Below are 19,106 nucleotides of genomic sequence, written 5' to 3'. Positions count from 1 at the left end.
ATCCCATTCTTGCTTCGGCGAGGTTACTAGAAATGATCTTGCGACCCCCCCTGCCCTCCCCAACAGAAACATTTTCCTCATTGGACATCCCCACTCAAGCTCTTGGGATGTCACCCCCTGCAAAAAAAAAAAATAAGGTTTACAGTACAGTTGTGTTTATATTGTTACAGGCACTTAAACAGGATTCTTTGGTCCTTCAAAGGAATTAGCCACTCTGGCTTCTATCTTCAGAAACCACAAGTCTGCACACCCATAACACCTCCCGCACTAAAAAAAAAAACAACAAAACAACACCAACCACAATTCAGATCCATTTCAGGGCAGTGCAGCTCTACCTTAGCGTAATTCTACAATCTCCCCTCACACACCCCCACCCTCCCCCATCGCCTCCAGAATTCAATAAGCAATCAAGTCTTCCTGTAAACGTCCAAGTCATCTAGTTTCCGTAACACTGCACTTCCCATCACAGTGTACAGCAGCCAGGCCTCGTTCCAACAACCCCAGGAACAAGACGCTCAAGCAAAAGTCCAGGAAGTTTCCTTTTGTTGCAGTTCTAAGAAGTTCTTTTCTTTTTTTGACCCCTTTCCCTCCCCACTCCCCAAGGCAAGGAAGTACCTTGGAGGACAGACAGACCCTGAAGTTCATCCCGGCTCAGTTACAAGGAAGCCACGTCGGGTAGGACTGATTGCACGGCAGGAAGGGCTGCACGTGGGTGACGTAGTAGTTGAAGTTTATTTCACTGACATAGGGAGCTGGCTGGTAGTAGCAGGTAACGTTTGTGACCGTGGGGATGATGTTCTGCTCAGCCAGGACTCTCACGGCCAGCATGGCAATGAGGTTCAGGGTCTGCCTCCTTTCGTGTCCCATAAGGCAGACTGTGCTCTCATTGACCACCCTGTGGAGGGTCATCAAATAGTCATATCTTTTGCTCTCCATCCCAACAAAGTGGCTCTGGAGGTAGCACTCCAGCTTCCTCTGCTGCTCACCGATGTCAGAGAAGTCTATGAAAAACCTGGAGCACATGTATCTCTGTAGCGCCTTCATATCCACTTCCGATTTGGGCTTAAACCCCCTCACCAAGAGGTTGCAGTATTTCAGAAGCCCCCCACCTCTGATCTCCTCTGGGTTCCTCGTGGCGATGATCCTGTTCCGGAGATGGTCCATTGCCTCCTCAAAGTCCCCGTACATGCTCTCCCCAGTGACCGTGGGGTGGAAGTTCTCAGCCATGGGGTTCTCTGAACACTCCCCAAACAGCAGAAGCGAATCCAGGATGATCTGGAAGGAGTCCACACTGAACTCGAACTGCCGTCTGAGAGAGTCCACAAATTTGAGTTCCACGTTCTTCCCACTGTTGTTGGAGAGCGATATGAGGCTCCAGCGGTCGGTTTCATTGCATACCTTCACAAGCTTCTGCACGTACGCCTCCTTCAGAGTCACAGGGGTGATCTTGTCTTTGTTGACACCTTCTGGGAGGAAGTCAAGAAGGCAGTCCATGACCACATCTTTAACAAGCTGGAAGACATCTTCAGTCTTCAGATCTACACCGAAGATGAGATCTAGGTCTTTGTAACCCAAACCACTGTCTTGATGCAGAACGTGACTAGCTGCTGAGCCATTCAACCTTACATTATGGACTGCGATTCCTTTCTTCTCCAGGCGACTACGGACAACCTGAGATATAAAGAGAGTCAGTGAGAAGCAAGAAGCTGGCTTAGAGCAGCAGGATTCACTCCCTGTGCTTATATGGGTCACTCCAGTGCAAGACAGTGAAATAAAAAGCTAATCCATTAGAAATAGGTCACTTTGGAAAGCATCCAGAGTCTTGCCAGCAGTTGGGGGTGGCACTCCTTTCCTTATTCCCTTGCATTAGAGAGCTCTTACTGCACAGGAACAGCTGTTTCTGCTTCCAGTACAACTGTTTGCCCTTCCCTTCCTTCCCCCCGCCAAAGCAGAGACATTATCTGAACCCATTCTTTGGGGCGGTCTAAGCCCCCTTCGCCCCCCGCCCCCGTGGTTGCGGCCAGCCTTTCCAGCCATGAAGCTAAGACCAGCCGATCCAAAAAGGACTCCAAATACAAGGCGGCAGCACAGTCTGCAGCAGTCCTGTTGATTTAATCAGGGTGGCTCACTCCTTTCAGCCATCCCCTTTGCCTGTCAAGACTCATTAAAGGCAAATCAAGATGCCAGAACTGCTCAAAAGCCCCAGCCAGGCGTATGCAAGTTCATGTCCTAACTAGTAAGTGTATCCTAACAATTTCCAGTGTGTCAGAGCTTCGTGCTGAACTTGGCATGCTATCAAGCACAAGAGGCAGCTTTCATCTTACGGGTGTTACTCCAGCGATTTTAATGCTGCCTGCTCAGTCCTGGCACACCCACCAGTACCTCCAAAGCTTTGTTCATTTAGAGTGAAGCTGAATCACTTGTCCGATTACTTAACATGCAGGAGGCTGAAATAACCCCAAGACCATAAAATAAACTACCTGGACACCAGCTTATAATTTGAGTTTAACTGAGCTCAAAGATCCCAGGAAGATTAAGTTCACATCTTCCACCAGAAGCTCTTCCCATCCCTCATCCTGCTTTCATGTTTCTCTCCAGCAATTACTCGCTGTCCTGCGAGTCCCACCTCACCAGCCTGCTCACCCAGCGCTTGAAGCAAGGCTAGAGCTTGAAAGAGCCAAAGCTTGGGATACAAGTAGGCAAGTTGTATCTTTAGCAGCCAGTTTGACTGGGCTACTCAGCCCTGCGAGGTTTTCCCAATTTGAGAGACCACACAAAAATTCAAAACCTTATCAGAGGGGCTGAAACCCCTGCGTGGTTAACACGGCCTTGAGCAGACAGTTCTGGGGACACAACAGCATTGTAACTTAGAGTCTCAGTAGCTGTAAAACCACCCCGCATGAGTTTTGTTTAGGAGAAACAATAGGTAAAGGTGAAGGACTGCAGTACGCAGTCCACAGCGCAGACCACTCAGGGACCACGCTAAGACACCAGGCCAGCCAGCTTCTGCTGCCCCGAGGTGCCCCCGCAAACAGGAGATATCTTGATATCAACCGATGAATGTTTTTAAACTCATTAAATCAAAAACTCAGGAGGCTGTTAAATCTCACAATGCAGCTTCTCTGCTGGCGTTTCCCCTATTACTCCCTGACATGAGCTGCTCAGGCGAGCAATGTGCCCGGGCTCCTTGCCAACCGAATGGTGACAGTCACATGTCAGGCAACAGTTAACCAGTGAGCTATTCACCATCGGAAGTCCCAAGTCCCCACCAGAGCATCCAATCCAGCCATGAAAGCAGTTGTTTTTGAAGGCAGATAGGATTAAATTCAGTTTTCAGACTAAGAGAGACATAGGGTTATTCCCCCATATAGAATAAATATCAGGCAGCCGATCCAGGGGAGTTCCTGGTGTGCAGTTGTTGCCAACTGCCACTGGAGTCACTCACCCAAGGCACAGCTCCAGCACTACTAGTGGAGTTAAGTTTTGTGCTATTAGGGTTAGAGAAAGACAAGACATAGGTCACATAAGTGTTAGATGCAGAGCTAGGACCAGTGCTTGGAGAAGATCTCATTCCAGATTAATTTTCTGGCCCCAAAGAACATCTGCTTAACCCCTTTCTGGGCACCGCTCGGGACCTGCAGCATTTCAGACCCATAAGCTTGAGGCTTAGTGGAGCTTCCCCGGTTTACAGGTCCGCCCATGCGAGATGTAGTCAGAAAAGGAGGAAAAAAAAATCCAACTGCTCAAGTCAGTCTTGTCCCAAATCACCCCAAAAAGCCCCAACCTGCAAAGAGCCTTGCTGCTCCCCCGAGGACAGGAGGCTTCAGCCTACCAGTCCCAACCTGAAGCACATCTCCCCGGCTGCAGCCAGTGGGTTCAGGTATGCATTTTCCCCAGAGGGTTGGATATTTAAAGGGTTAGGCAGCTGCTGACCTGCTTCCCAAAACAGCACCTCACATTACGTGTGGTTCGGATAATTGACTCTGACAGCCAGGCGCGCGCGCAAACCCTGCCTGCGTCCTGACCTGCTGCTTCCCACCTCCCACAACAACAAGAGCATGTAATAAATAACTGCCTTTTAGGTTACTTGTTTCATATTAGTCAGCCCTAAACACAGGGTCTGCTGGTGCGGTTGGTCAGAATTACAGCCCTCGGTTATTTCATGTTTGAAGTTGCTAGTGGCAACATCCTTTTCAGCAGCTCCGACACCAGTTTTGTGGAACTAAACAGTAATAACTGGTGGAACATTTGATGCTGCACCACAGCGGGCTTTTAACAGCGCCAAGCTTCGTCAGCCTTGCACAACCCAAGGGCAGTGCCCTGACAGTAGCTCTCATGTGTCATTTGGTTGAAAGCTCCAGCAGCCAAGATTCAGCACTTCTGCCCCCAGCAGATGCAGCAGGAACTCGAGGAATTTGAAATCAGCTGAGGCTTTCATACAGCCAAGTGTCTTTCAAATGTCACCTTTCCATTTTCCAAGCTTAAGTAGAAATATTTCTCAAGCAACTGAGGCTTTGAAATCTCAGCGATTACTTTATTGTGAAAGCCAGTTTGGTTTTAGCTTTGTGAATAGCCTTTTTAATTAGAAGCTAACATGCCTGATTTTACATTTGATGAGTCATTACTGAGGAATGAAGTTACCTCCCAAACATGAATATGCATCAGCTTATTCGAACTACATTGTTAGTTTAATATTAAACACAGTTATTACTTTATGGTTAAACTAACAGGATCTCTTAAACAAGGCGAAGTCTTAGGCAGACTCTGGAGGATACAGTCAATGTGACGAGAATCAAAGGACACTGACATTTGAGCTAACATTTAAATTAATGAGTGCCTCTCACAAACGTCCACCAGCACGAAGCCATTTCGTGGCAGCAGCTCCAAAAAGCTGCTGTCCTTTACCCACCCGCATTTTGTAGGGCACCAAACCCACTCAGGAGGAGGAGGAGGAATACAGGACGGGATGAAGCAAAGCGGGATCCATGGGATCAGCGCCGGGGAAGGGGCATGAATTTCCAACGCGTGTGATTTTTTCGAGACAAGCCTCTTCCCAGGAGGCTTCTTCTTTCAGCTTTATACATTTCTGCTAGCTTTTAAACCACCCCCCCCCGGGAGCATCCCCAGCCCCCCCCCGGGGGACCCGGGCCAGGCGCTCTGCCCTCATCCCGGCGGGGGGGGGGGTGAAAGCGGAGGGTGGCGGGAGGAGGGGGGGGGGCTGGCCCAGGGCCCGGCGTACCGGTTACCGCCGCCTCAGCACTTTTATTTTCTCCCTGACCCCCACGGGAACGGGGCAGAGTCCAACGGGGCGGCGGAGCGCGGCCTGTACCCCCACCACCACCCCCTCAACCCCCGCCTTCCCCCCCCTCCTCCAGGCCTCACCGCGGCCTACCTGCGGCCTACCCGTCCCCCGTCTCCCCCCCCCCCGGCCTTACCTGGACGATGGTGCGGGGCCGCACCGAGAGGGTGGGGAAGTTCCCGCGGCCGTGGATGGGCACCGCCTCCCCCAGGATCTGGTCCAGCCGCTGCAGCTGCTCCCACGACAGGACGCTGAAGCGGTCTCCGCTTTGCTCCGAGGCGCCCGGAGCGGGCCCCCCCGCCGCCGCCACCAGCATCGCCGAAACGCCACAGGAAGAAGAGCCCGAGTCACCCGGAAACGGCCCGGAAACCAGCCGGAAGTGCCGGGTTGGGAGGAAAAATTAAAACAAGGAGAGGGGAGAAAGAAAAAAAAAAAAAAAAAAAAAAGAAAAAAAAAAAGTGGTTTCTGAGAGGAGGGCTCCGGCGGGACGGAGGCGGGGAGGCGCGGTCGGGGCCCGAGGGGACACTGCAACGAACCGGGCCGCGCCACTCCCCGCCCGCCACCGGCTCCGCTGAGCGCGACCCTCGCCCGCGCCCGGCACCGCCTTATAAAGGACCCCGGCCGCGCCCCCATTGGCCCGGCCCCGCCGCCAATCACTGCCCGGCCCCACCGCCTCTCCGGCGCTCTCATAGGCTCAGCGTGAAGGTTGGGGCTGGGTTGAGCGCCAATCAGAGGAGCGGGAAGGGAAAGAGGCGGGGTGAAGGGTGGATGGGGAGGGACAGGCCGGTGGAGCCCCGCCCCTCCGGCGCGGCCCGCTGCTTGCGGGAATCCCGGCGGTGATTGGTTGGGACGGAGCGCGGGTTAAAGGGACACCCCATTGATGCCCCATTGATGCCCCATTGATGCCCATGTTCTGATGCCCCATTTATACTCAGTGGTCTGATACCCCACTGGTCCCCATGGCCTGATGCCCCATTGATACCCCATGGCCTGGTACCCCATTGATGCCCCATAGTCTGGTACCTCATTGATGCCCCGTGGTCTGGCACCCCACAGACCAATGCCCCCCAGCCTGGCACCCCCCCACCCCGACACCCCCCACCCCAGGGCCCTCTCTCCCTGGCCAACAGTGTCCCCAGGGACCCACGGTACCCACCGGCTGCAGGGAGCTCTGGCACCCAGGAGACATGATGGGACACCCCGGGGCTGATGGAAGCCACCAGCTCGGGAGGCTGATGCCGGGTGCTCCCAACGCTGGGATTTCAAACTCAACCCCTAAATCCACCGCGTGGCCCCGCTGCTGGCCGAGCCACCGCCTTCTCCCCAGGCCAGCTGTGTCCCCAGCCGCTGGCTGCCCATTTCCTTTCATCCCAACAATTCCCGTCACTTTAAAGAGCTCATTTCTCCGCGGCATTTAACCCTGCAGACATTTCCAGGAGGCGCCTCCCCGCCGAGCCGGTGCCCGATGCCCTGCAGTCCCACGGATGGACAGGCGCGACTCCAGGCTCCGCATCTGCAGCCGCCACTCCCATTTCCCCCGTTCCTGCTTGGAGCTGGGATCCACCCTGAAAAGCCACGAGCCCTGCTGGGGAACAAGCCAGCACTGATTTATTTTTATACCCTCATAGGGGATTATTGCAAAAACACCCCTGAAAAAACCCAAACCCCCAACCTGGGGCGTTGCACCTTGGGGAGCTGTTGCAGAGTTCTTCCAAGTTGCAAAGTCCATCTCCAAAGCTGAGGCTCGATGGCAGCAGGTTGTCGTCTCCCATATCCCAGGGGTCTGCTACTGGAAGCTGGAGCTGGCTGAGGAAAAGCTAACATAGTGATGGGGGGATTTGGCTTTTGGGGGAAGTGGGGTGTTTAGGAGCATCCACAGCTGGGTTGGAGGATAGAGGAGGCAAGGGGGTGCCTGAGCCCTGGTTCCCTCTGAAATCTTCCCTATCCCGTGATGCACCAACAGCCCAACGGGTCGCTGGAGGGGGCTGGAGTCCCCTCTGCTGGGTCCTCACATGGGGATGTTCCTCATGTCGTGGGGTTTCACTCTCCAGAGTAATTGCGTGGCTCCATCAGGCATTTCTGTCGGGATTAAATGCTGCTCCTAGTTATGCCCCACAAGGCTCTGAACTGGGGCGCAGGAGGAGGGCACCCCTGCCAGAAAGTGTTTTTCCAAGGAACTTGATAAAAAAATCAGGCAGCCGCCTCCCATTGCAAAACCCCTTTGATCCTGTTGGCCAAAGAACTGTATCAGGAGGAGTTTCCCAAGAGGCCGAGAGGGGCCAAATGGCTTTGGGGATCAGGATCCACCCTGCTCACCCATGCCGGGGGTCCGGCTGGGAGAAATCAGGCGTGGGAGGAAGGGCTAGCTGGGTGCTGAGCATCCCCATGGGCAGGGCGATTTGGGGGACCCCATCAGGTGCGGCACCCCTGGGTGGTGGAACAGAATGTGGCCGCGGAGCTGATGGGATGAACGGGACGCTGCAGATCCTTGGGGGACGAGCCGGTGGCCTGGTGACGAGTTGGGAGATACACGTTGGCGCTGCCCGGGCTGAGAGGGACAAGCGTGCTGACGGCTCCGGAGAAAACATCAGCTCATTAAAAAGAGCTGACGAGCTCCGGCCAGACTGGCTGAGCCGCTCGTTAACATCCATCACCAAACGATTATCCCAAAGAGCCGCCGGCAGGGAACCCGGGGCCAGGAATGGCACTGAGGCCGTTTCCTTCCAGCTCAGCAAGGGCCAGCCCGGGCTTTATTCGTTTGTTTTGTTGGCAATTAAGGAATAATCACCATCTCGGAGTGAAACATGGGCGGATCCTGCCTCCCGGGTGATGGCACAAGGGTGGCAAAGCCCCTTTGGGGGTGTGAGGGTGGGCCAGGGGCTGGGCAGAGGTACAGGGGCTTGGGGACGCCATGGCCCCACTCGCCCCATGGAGCCGGGGTCGGCCGCATCCCGGTTCTGCTCAGGGACACGGCTTCGCCCTGCCGGGAAATCACCCAGGGAGGAGCCGGGATGTGTCCTGGCGTGTGCGTGGGGAGGCACAGGGCATCCCACTGCCAGGGGGGTTGGAGAGGGGCAGGGGCTGCCGGGAGGGCGGCTGGGGGGTGGTGGTAGAGATCCCCCATTCGAGCAGTGCCCCCCCAGGGCGTTGGGGACATTGTCCAGCCCCGAGCATCCGTCGTGGGGAATTTTGGGGGGAAAAGGGCTGGAGAACGTGGGGTGTGGGACTGGGACAGGCTGGGGGAGCGGGGCGGGGGGTGAAAGCCCAACCTGGAGGTGAAGAGAGACCTCGGGGACTCCCTGACCTGCGTGGGACCGGCTCCGTCCCACCCGACATTAAGCAGGGTGTGTGCCAACTCCCTGAGCAAGCAGGAGGGACCAAGCCCTTCTCCCGGAGCCACCAAAAAACGTCACCCAACGTCGCCCCGGGGGAGCAGCAACACTCCCCGGGGGGGTGGGGGCATTCCTCCCGCCTGCTCCCACGGCAGCCGCCCCCGGCATCGCCACCGTGCACACGCCAGCCGTGTCCCAGGCTGTCCCCATGCCCATACTGGCTGTCCCCATGCCCACGGCAGCTGTCCCTGTGCATGCCCGAGCTGTCCCACGCGCACACACCAGCCGTCCCCACGCGGACACAAGCTGTCCCCATGCAGATGAGATGGCAGCTGTCCCTCTGCATTCGTCTGCCATCCCCATGCACACGTGCCACCATCTCCATGCAAATGGCCACTGTGCCATGCACATGTGCTGCTGTCCCCATACACACACACGCCACCGTCCCCCCGCACATGCTGCCATCGCCACGCACACGCTGCCTCCCCGTGCCCGCTGTGGTAAAGACCTCGTCAGACATATCCGAAGCTTTCCTCGGCAAATACCACTCCGGGACACCTCCCCATGGCTCACATCCACGTCCAGCCCCACTCGCTCCTGCACAGCCCATCCCAGAGGTGCCACTGCTGCTCGCTGTCCCCAGACTGCTGCTGGGACACCAATGTCCCCAGGGCTGTGCCACCAGCTCCCTCCATGGCCCCGAGTGGCCACGGCAAGGCCAAATTTGGCGCCACAGACAGTGCAGCTCTGGGTTGAGGACCCACGTTCACTGCCTGGCACAAGGGGGGTCACAGCTCCGCTCTCAGCCTAGGGTCCCCTTGTCACCGGCCAGGACCCCCAGACCCTGCCACAGCCCCTGCTGTCTCCTGGAATTAATGATAAGTGATGACGCCGGGACGCCCTCGCCCTGGAGAGGGCCACCTTGAAGGCCTTGAGATGAAAGGGAGCGCAGGGTGTTATTACAGCAGGTGACACAGAGTTGGGGAATGGCACCCGTCACCTCCCCTGGCTGATGCAAAATGCTGCCCGGGGAGTGCGGGGGGGACACGGCATCACCAGGGCATGGGGAGGGGGACGTGGAACCATCATGCCCCCAGAGAGGGGCAGGGACTGAGCTGCCCCCTTGAAGCTGCCCATGGTGTCACCGTCCGGGAAGGTCCCCGTCCTGGAGTCCCCCCATGACACGAACAGCAACATGTATGTCCCGGCCTCGGTGGCTTCCTGGTGACACCACGTGCTGTTTCTCTTGGCGTGACTTGTGCTTTTAAAGCCATGGCAAGGGACAACCTGGCTTAATGCCGCTAATTTGAGCCTGGTAGAGAAGGCAGCTGGTCCCTTCGCTTTGGGTTTTTGTGCCCTGGGTGATGCCTGGGCACGGCTACGCGTGGTGGCAGCTCCAGACCACGCAGAGGGAAACTGAGGCACGGGGGAGCCCAGCCATCCTGGCCGGGGCAGATTCCTGCAGCTGCAGAGGCAGCAGCTCTTTAATCCCCACGGATGGAGGTTATGGAAAAAACCATAAACACCTCGGCACACACGTGTGCGGGGACAAGGTCACCCGCCTCAGGGTCCCCTCCGTTCTCCCTGTCCTTGGCACCACTGCCGTGGCCCCGCCACGCTCCGGGAGGGAGCGGGGGGAACTGGGGGTTGGTGGCGGGGTGCAGGGCGTGGGGGGGGGACGCACATGGGGAAAAGGCATCACCGCCAGGACTGTGGGGCCGGGGGCACGTGCGGGGGCCCATCCACCCCCCCACCCCCCCCCGGCCTCGGCCCTGCGTGTGCTTTGGTAGTTGCTCAGCGGTGACAGCCCATCCCTGGAGGGATCATTAGTCCTTCCTCATTAAAAAAAGTTACTCACCCTTTAAGACAGAAACAAGAATATCCTGGAAATGCCTTGGTTTGGGGAGTTCTCGCACTAAAGGCATGACTGAAACCAAGAGGGCGGCCGCACGTGCCGTTCTCTGGCACGCGGGGCGGGTGAGGTGCTGGGGCAGCCCGGGGCTGCTGCGCGCTCCTGCTTTCCCCTCCATGTCCGGGATGGGCGACCATCACCCGGCTTCTGGGCTGCAGCCAGCACCTTTGGGTGCTCCCACCCCTTTGGGGTGGGATGGCAAAACCCCTGCTCTCCCCCAACAAGGATGGAGAGAAGGTCCATCTTTGGGGTCCGCCCTCCCCCCCCCATCAGCACCGCTGCCCCAGGGATGAGGCACCCCAAACCCGGCGTGGGGTGCAAGGATGGCACCCACCAAATTGGACGCCACCGCATCACCTGCCCCACATCCCCAACAGCCTCGTCCTGCCCAGGGACCCCTTGGCGAGGCGGGGGGAACCCCGGGGGTGCGGTAGCCGGGCCGAGTCCCAGCCCAGGGCCACGGGGGATCCTGAGCTTCAGGTATTTTAAGCACATGAGCAACGCCAGCGATTATGCGCTCGCTGCATGGCGAGGGGGTGAGTCACGGCCTCGTTGAATCACATCTTTAATTTACAGCGATGAAACACGCTCCCATTGCAATTGCCCAAAAGCAGGGAGCTCCGGCCACCCCGGGGCACCCGTGGTCCTGGGGGGGGTTCCCGCCGAGGGGAGAAGGTCCAAGCGCTGCTGGGGTTGCGAAGGTCTTTCCTGAGGGATTTTCAGGTCGGGATGCAGCCCCTCACCCAGGCACCACCTGGAGTGTCTCCGCTCTCCCCGGTTGTGGGATGCCGGTGGGAACTGGCTCCTCTCCGAGAGCTCGGCTTCAGCCCTGGCTCCTGGGGAAAGCCGGGAAAAAGGTCCCAGGGTTCAAATGTCCCCGAGCCCCCTCCCCTGGGGACGGAGCCACGAGGCCCCCAAAAGTGCCGCGGTGGAGGCAGGGACCCGGGCCAGGCGCTGCCAGCAGCGGGACGCGGTGCCCCGGGCTCGGGGTGGGCAGAGCCGCTCCGGGATGCCCGACCGACACCTCGGGGCTGCGACGGGGTGATCCACGTCCCTGCAAAAGGACCTGCCTTTTGCCTTCTTCCCCCCGCAACGTGAGAGAAACAGCCCTTCCCCTCCACACACCCCCTCACGCCGGCGCAGTCCTGGGGAGGGATGCGGGAACGCGAAGGATGAGGTCTCGCAGCCCACCTCGTTCATCTGGGCCGGCCGGGACTCTGTGGCAGGGGTAGGAGCCTGAACAGCCAGAAAAACCCCACTAAAAATTAACATTAATTTATTATTCATGATAAAAACCAAGATTCTCTTTACATGTGTTCGTGTTTTGGTTTGGTTTGTTTTTTTTTTTTTTTTTCCTTTTTATACAAGAGAATTTTCATTGCTTTTTTCTTTTTTCTTTTTTTTTTTTTTTTTCCCCTCCTGGAGACAGAGCAGGGCAGGCAGGCAGGCGCAGGCAGCGACGTGGGCTCTCACCCCCCGTGTGACAAAGCCGTGCGGACACCAGTCCCGTCCCCATGTGTCCCCGTCCCCCCGTCCCCCCCCAGGGCCCCAGTTGGGACGCGGAGCGGGTGGGTGGGTGTGCGGGACGGGTGCCCGCCAAGGCAGCGGGGCAGAGACGACGCGTGGCAAGGCACGGCGTGGGGAGGGGGAAGCAGCCCCGGCTCCCCGGGGAGGGGACGACGAACACCCCCGCGGCATGGGAGAGGCAGCACCCACGGCGAAGGGGGTGGCACGTGGTGGGAGCCCGGTGGCACATGAGGGACAAAGTGACACGCTGGAGCACGACGCGGGACACGCTGAGCCCGGGGAGGGCTGTAAGTCACCTAAACACCCAGCGCTTCCCCCCAGCCGAACCTTGCGGAAAGATGGGTCCTTCCAAGCCCAGGACCCCCGAAACCTCCAGTTGCCCCCCTTGGGGGGGGGGTCGGGGAGGGGTGACTGTCCCCCTCCTGCCAACCTCTTGGCCCCAACGTGTCCCCACGCTGGCTGAGCCGGCCACCGGCTCTCCCCCAGCTCCTCTTGCTTGTAGGGAGAGAAAAATAACGTCCCCCCCCCGTAGCAAATGGCAACCCCCCTGCACGCCCCGTCGCCGTCTTTGGTTAAGGAGCAGCCGGTGCCGCCGCCACACTGCCGGGCAGGCACGGGGTGAGGGGCCGAGGCTGGCAGAGGGTCCCCGTGGGGACGGGTGACAGGTAGCGGCTCCAGGAGGGACGGAGAGGCCCAGGCTTGCGGGGCCGCTCAAAGCGAGGGGGCACCCGGCTCCCCCCTTTGCATGGCTATAGGATATTTATTTAACAAGACCTGGCGTGAAATGCAGGGCCGGAGGAGAGGTTCCCGGGCGGCAGCCGGCCCCGCGGGGGAAGCAGCCAAGGCATGGAGCGGTGGCACAAGCCCGAGGTCCCTCGGAGGGTGTCGGGTGAGGCGGTGGGTGCGCCAGCCCCGGCGTAGAGCCTGGCTTCCGTCTTCCCATCCCTCCGCCCCGGGGCAGGTAAACGGCAAGGCGAGGGGAGGCGAAGCCGGGCCGCGGGGCAACCTCTGCGGACGCCCCCAGAGCCCACCCCGCGCCGGCCGCAGCCGCCCCGAGGAGCCGCTCGCGCGTCCTGAGTGGGTGGGCAGCCTCCGGGAAAGCCCCGCCGGGGCTGCGAGGCAACTGCAAATCCCAGTCCCGGGCGGTAAATCGTCTGTCACCCCCAGGCCGCGGCGGCCGAGGAGCCCCGTGCATCCCGGGGGGCTCCTTCCCCGCTCCTCGGGACCAGCCCAGGGCTTGCTGGGCAGAGCTGTCCTGGCAATCCCAGTCCATCCAGGACAGTCTCCCCTTCCTGAACCCCGTGTGTAGTGCCAGAAGAAACCAAAAAGGAGAGCAAAGAAAGAAGAACAAATGAAGAGGGAGAGAAACTGTACGAAGCATGGTGTGAGGCTTCGCACGTCAGCTGCTACTGCCCCTTGGGGATGAAGGGTTCTCCCTCCTCCGGCTCCGGCCGAGGGCCCGGGTCGCTCAGGCATCGCAGCATCCGCTGGTTACTGGGGCTGTCGCCGGTCCCCGGGGTGAAGACGTCGTCGGTACCCGGGGAGGAAGGCTCCTTCACCCGCATCACCAGCCCCTCTTCGTCCTCCTCGGGCGAGGGCGGGAGGCCGCCGCAGCCCTTGGGCTCCTCGTTCATCAGGTCCACGGACTCTGGGGACTGCGGGGAGGCTGGGTCGATGGTGATGATGGGCAGGTTCTCCGAGTCCGCCTTGGGTTCATAGGCCAGCGGGTCTGGGGAGGCAGAGAGGGGTGAGGCAGGGCCCGTCTCACGGTATCATCAACAAACTGGGTCAGGATAACCTGGATGTAGTAATGGGGGTGGCTGACGGACCCCCAGCTAACGCACCCCAGATGTTTGGGGCTGAGATGTTTGGGCTGTCTTATCGATTTCCCAGCCTGCTGTTTAATTCCTTTTCCTGATTTCCACATCCCATCTGGAGCCGCTCCAGGCAGCCCAGCCCAGCCCAGTCCAGCCCAGCCCAGCCCTGCTTCCCAGCGCTGGGCCGTTTGCAAGGGGAGAAGCTGCCCTCTGCCGATTCACCGCCGGCTCGGCAAGCGCCACCAGCGGCGTCACACCTCGTGGCACTGTCCCCAAAGCTGAAGAGGACACACATAGGACAGGAGGAACCAAAGATGGCAAAGCAAACGAGCGATGGAGAAGACAGGAGTCCAGGTCTTGGGGCTGAGCACTCTTGGTCCTCTCCCCGGCGGAGGGCAAGGAGAGGCACGGCCAGGAACGCGGCTGCGTGGAGGGAGTGAGCTGAGCTCTGGACACATCTACCGACCGGCCAAGCCGCCTTCCCGGTGGGAACCATGCTGGGAAGCAAGCCGGGTGCTTCTGCGCAGGCAGAGCTCGGGCTCGAGAACAGCAGACCCCTTGGGGCTTGGCCGCATCACACACCAGGGAGCGGAACGGGGCCGATCAGGGCTGGAGAGCCGCAGCGGAGCTGAGGGGGTTCGGGACAACACAACCTCCGCGTGTTTCAGCGCCAAAGTGCCGGCGATGCCCAGCGAGGTGCTGGCACTGGTGCTCCCCCAGCAGCTGAGTCCCACCTACCTGAGCCGATGCGAGCCCGGGACATGGTGGGCGAATCGAGCTTGTGAGCCGGCACCGTCAGGTAGTTGTTCATCTGGAATAGGAGCACAGGGACCGTCTCCATCGGAGTGGCCAGGAGAAATGGGGAAGGGGAGGCAGGGAATTGACCCCAGGCCACGGGGATGAGCGAGGAGCAGCAGCGGGATGGAGGGGACATGGGCATGCATCCTCCCAGCCGTGCTGCAGGGACTTGCTCGGAGCCTGGAGCAATCAGAAGACCCCAAGACTTGGGGTTCCTCGCTGTAATCTGAACCTCAGCCCCCTCCCCATGCAGGATACTGATGCCCTTCCCAGGTCGGGAAGCCCCCCTTGGCCCCCCGTCCTCCCCAGCCCATGGCACCATCCCCTTGACACCTTCTGTTCCAGCTGCCGGGCCTTCTGCCTCCGCAGGAGCATCTGGTTCCAGGCTTCCTCGTAGGGGTCGGCCACAAGCGTGTGCCGGTTGTAGGATCGTAACTGGGAAAAGGCCCCAAGAAAAGAAGATGGGTTAAAAAAACCACACAGAAAGGCAAAAGAAGGTCACAGCACCATTTCCCTTGGAGACGGTTCAAACAGCCACCAGTGGGCAGAGCATGTCCAGGCAAGCTGGTGGCTCGTCCCTTGTGTGCTACCATGGGACGCCTGATCTGGACCCATCTTAGCCCAGCGAGGGTTTAAACACTGGGCTCAGCCGTTGACCGAGCCAGCCTCCCCCTCAGCACTATCCCAGCAGCATCCCAGGAGGAAAAGCCTCCTGGGGAGCGAGATCCAGACCAGGAACGTGAGGGGCAAGAGGGCAGGGACACTGGGGGTGAAGGGCACAGCTGGCCCCATAGGCTTCTGGCGGGCAGTGGTCCTGGCTGCCCCCAGGGAAGCAAAGGGGGCACAGACACGGTGCCAGGGGACACCTTACCCTCTGCCTGGTTTTCTGCAGGTTGTTGCGAAGGATTTTCCGGATCTCCTCCTCCTTGTCCTTGGACAGGGCTGGAAGGATGCGCTCCACGGGAAGGGTTTTGGGGTTGATGTTCCTGCACAGACAGACAGGATTCAGAGCGACACTACGATGGCCAGGGCAGGACCGAATGGCTGCTTGCCCTGCGGCCACTAGCAGGGAACGCTCAGCCTGCGCCAGGGGCTCTCAGAGGCACAGGGTGGCCGGGGCTGGAGAACTCACTGGATGGAGACGGTGGAGACGGCGGAGGGGATCTTGCCTATGCCCCCACTCTCCACCAGCTCGATTGCCTGCTTCATCTCCATCTTGTGATAGAAAGCGATGAGCTGGGGCTCCTTGGACCGCTCCCCCGCAATCAAGCACTTCTTCACGTACTTCTTGTTGAAGCGATTCAGCCTTCCCGAGGACGCGGGGAAAGGAGGAGCAGCGATATATCAGACCTCCCCCCGCGCCGGCACGCAATCCCCGCTCCCCATGGCTGGCCCAGGCCAGCAGAAGGTGGTTCAGTTCCCACCAGCACAGGTCAGGCCAGGCTTCCCCGACTCCCTCTCCAGCCAAGCAGCCTCCCAACCACCCAACAGCTGCTGGACCACAACGGATGGTCCTGAGCTCCTGCAGGGGCTGGCCACCAGCAGCTCCCAACACTGCCGTGGGTGGCGTGGCGAAGGCGTGCAGCCCTGCAGCCCTGTTCCCACCCAACCCAAGGCCATAATTCATCAAGGGGAGCGTGTGTGGATATTACAGCCCGGGGAGAAAACCTGGCACAGGGCTGAGAAATCTGCTGAGAAACCCTTCCCCACTTCCCCCACGGGTCCCCCGAGCCCCCAAACCTCCACACTCACTTGTCCTTCCAGTGGTGATGCCCGTAGTGACCACAGATATCCTCAATCCCTGTCAGAAGGTGGTCTAAGAACTGGAAGAGAAAGCCCAAGGTGTAGGCAGCTCGCAGGGGCTGTCGCCCACCCTCTCCCCACCCCGACACCCACGCTGACACAGTGGGGAGGGCACTCAGGGGGTGCAAAATCAGGGCTGTGGGTCCAGGATGGGCCTCAGGAGGGCAGCACGGTCCTACGCAACCGGGCTGCTGCTCTACCAGGCACAGGGGAGGTCTGGGTTGGAGCGGGCACTGGACGACACAGACGGGGGAGAGCCCTCGCTCTGTCCCCCCTTACCTTGGGCACCGATTTAGGGGCAGCTCCCGCTCTGTAAACCCGCCTGGTTACAGCGGTGGAGGTGGCAGAAGCAGAGAGAGAAGAGGGCTAAGGCGGCGAAGAGAAGCGCGCGGGGAGGGCTGGCCAGGCGCGGCGGGTTACCTGCGTGTGGATCTCTTCGTTGATGGAGCGTTTTGTCTCTTGCTTCTTCTTGACAGCCAGCAGGTCCACCAAGGGCCGGATGGTCATGCCCTAGGGAACAGGGAAGGTGGGTGAGACCTCTCCCCAAGGCATACCGGCTGGGTTCAGCACAGCCGAACCACAGGGCTCTGCGCTGCTGGTGTCACGAGAGCTTTCGGAGAAGGGGGAGGGTGACGGGGTCAGGGATGGAGGCTGGGGACGTGCTCCTCGCTCTCCACCAACACACGCAGCTCACTGAATAACCCCCTTTTCTTCTGAAATGGCACCGTGACCACCCGCGTGCCACCAACCTGCACGAAGACTGTGAAGAAGATGACTGTGATGATGGCTGTGAGGAACATGTCCCTCATGCCAAAATGTTTATAGTCCAGGAGGTAACAGAGGGAGAAGGCGATGGCTCCTCGCAGGCCCCCGTAGGCGATGATGAACTGGTCCTTCGGCGTCAGCTTCACAATTCGGAACTTGTTGATGAACCAGGTGAGGACCAGGACGCCTGGGGGAGCAGGGCCTCGTGTGAGCAGATGGTGAAGGGTGCCCTTCAGCCCTGAAGACACCCCCCTGGCAGCCCAGTTTGCAGCCCAGCGCAGTGTCACCCCCTTGGGGCCATGGGTGCAGGTGGGTGCTGTCCTGCTCGCTCATCTCAACACCCGTCACCAGCTTCAACCCCATGTCTAGCACAAACTCGGCCTCAAGCCCATGTCCCCACAAAGCCAACCACCAGCAAGCCTGATGCCCACGGTGGAGCAGTGCCACCCAGTCAACTCCAGTCTCCCCAGCAAGTCAAACTTGGGCCTCATGGCCCTCAGAGTTGCCCATCACACAGGACTGTCCCCAAGGGCTTTGCCACCACACTGACACCTCACCTAAAACTCTCGCGATGAGGCAGAAGAGCAACGTGCTGATGACGAAGGTCCAGTTCCAATAGTGGTGGCCAGCCACCGTGGAGACACCCAGGAAGATGAAGATGAGGGTCTCGCTCACGCTGCTCCACATCTTAAGGAAATACTTGATGGTGGTGTGGGACTTGTGGGAGATGTTGGCCTCCACATAGGGTCGCATGACCACGCCGGAGGCGATGAGCCTAAGGGCAAGGTTGGGGCGCTCAGCAGCCATGGGGACATGGGGACAGCCCCAACCACTGACCCTGCAGCATCATTTGTGCTCTTTACCAAACCCCAGAGCAGGACAGGGCTTGAGAGACACCAGCAATTGCTCGAGGCCTCCAGAGAAGGCAATAGGTGGTTTCTCCTTCCTCCTGGCAGGGCAGGAGTGAGGATTGGAGCCAGGCAGGACAAAACCACATCATCTTGCCCAGGAGAACGGGCAATGGGCTGCCAGCGCCCTGGGATCCGTGCAACAACTCGAGAGAGTCGCTTCCCTCATCTGCCTCCCTGCGTATCCCAGCCCAAACACACCTCTGTCCCTCACTGGGCAGGTACTGGCCGTGCTGGGACAGCCAGAGAGATGTGGTTACACCAGAGTAAATCCCCCAAATGGTACTGGGGACAGGAGGGCTTCTTATCCCACCCGTGCCCAACTCACGCCATGATGCCGGAGAGGTGGAAGAGCTCAGCGGAGAGATACGCCATGTAGCTGTAGAGGAAGACGAAGAGGGGCTCGATGACTCGGATGTGGGAGGTGAAGCGGGACGTGAAGGCAGCAATCACCCCATAAATGACGCCCACGAAGACACCGCCCAGCGACACCACGAAGAAGCTGAGGAAGCCGAGGATGATATCGATAATGGTCACCTGCTCAAAGTTGGCAAATTCCTCAAAGAGGTGGTAGAGGACCTGGGAGGGAGAAGGGAGAGGGAGGTTCAAACTGTCCTGCTGGCAAGAGACAGCACCTCGGAGGAGACCTGCTCAGGGACCTTCCTTGGGAGAGGAGCAGCAAAGGGAGCCAGGCAGGTACCCAGCAGGGTGCACCTCAGATGAGGTGGGCCAGTGCTTGGGGAACCTGAGGTGGGTCCTGCGCTTGACCAAGCCTCACGTCAAAAACAGCCGATGATGTGAGACACAGACCCATAGAGACCACCTCCCCGTCTTCCACGGCTCACAGGGACAGAGTGCCATCGGAGATGTGTCTGGGACAGCTCTGTTCTCCAACACAAACCCCACTCCCGTCCCAGGAAGGGCTTTGGTCAAGGTCTGAACCAG

At 59.2% G+C, this 19,106-nt stretch overlaps 2 protein-coding genes across 2 annotated transcripts in view; both read right to left on the bottom strand.

Moving 5' to 3' along the window:
• Positions 1–394: 394 nt before the first annotated feature.
• On the bottom strand, positions 395–5,781 carry TENT5B (terminal nucleotidyltransferase 5B). The gene is made up of 2 exons (XM_082494268.1): positions 5,436–5,781; positions 395–1,671 (listed from the first exon to the last, which is right to left on the bottom strand). Exons 1-2 carry the CDS (start codon positions 5,613–5,615, stop codon positions 652–654), a joined length of 1,200 nt encoding a protein of 399 aa, XP_082350394.1. The 5' UTR covers positions 5,616–5,781; the 3' UTR covers positions 395–651.
• Positions 5,782–11,802: 6,021 nt separating this feature from the next.
• SLC9A1 (solute carrier family 9 member A1) overlaps positions 11,803–19,106 on the bottom strand; it is a 32,237-nt gene continuing 24,933 nt past the window's right edge. The window contains exons 3-12 of the mRNA XM_082494177.1: positions 18,490–18,740; positions 17,811–18,028; positions 17,238–17,440; positions 16,909–16,998; positions 16,438–16,508; positions 15,818–15,991; positions 15,557–15,671; positions 15,019–15,120; positions 14,626–14,698; positions 11,803–13,799 (exon numbers count right to left, since the gene is read on the bottom strand). Of these exons, the coding sequence (XP_082350303.1) occupies positions 13,477–13,799; positions 14,626–14,698; positions 15,019–15,120; positions 15,557–15,671; positions 15,818–15,991; positions 16,438–16,508; positions 16,909–16,998; positions 17,238–17,440; positions 17,811–18,028; positions 18,490–18,740 (1,620 nt within the window). The 3' untranslated portion in view covers positions 11,803–13,476. The remainder of the gene's footprint in view (positions 13,800–14,625; positions 14,699–15,018; positions 15,121–15,556; positions 15,672–15,817; positions 15,992–16,437; positions 16,509–16,908; positions 16,999–17,237; positions 17,441–17,810; positions 18,029–18,489; positions 18,741–19,106) is intronic.

The sequence above is a fragment of the Vanellus vanellus genome (assembly GCF_965231255.1).
Source record: "Vanellus vanellus genome assembly, chromosome: 22".
NCBI classification, from domain to species: Eukaryota; Metazoa; Chordata; class Aves; order Charadriiformes; family Charadriidae; genus Vanellus; species Vanellus vanellus.
This window is presented reverse-complemented; position numbering and strand designations above follow the sequence as displayed.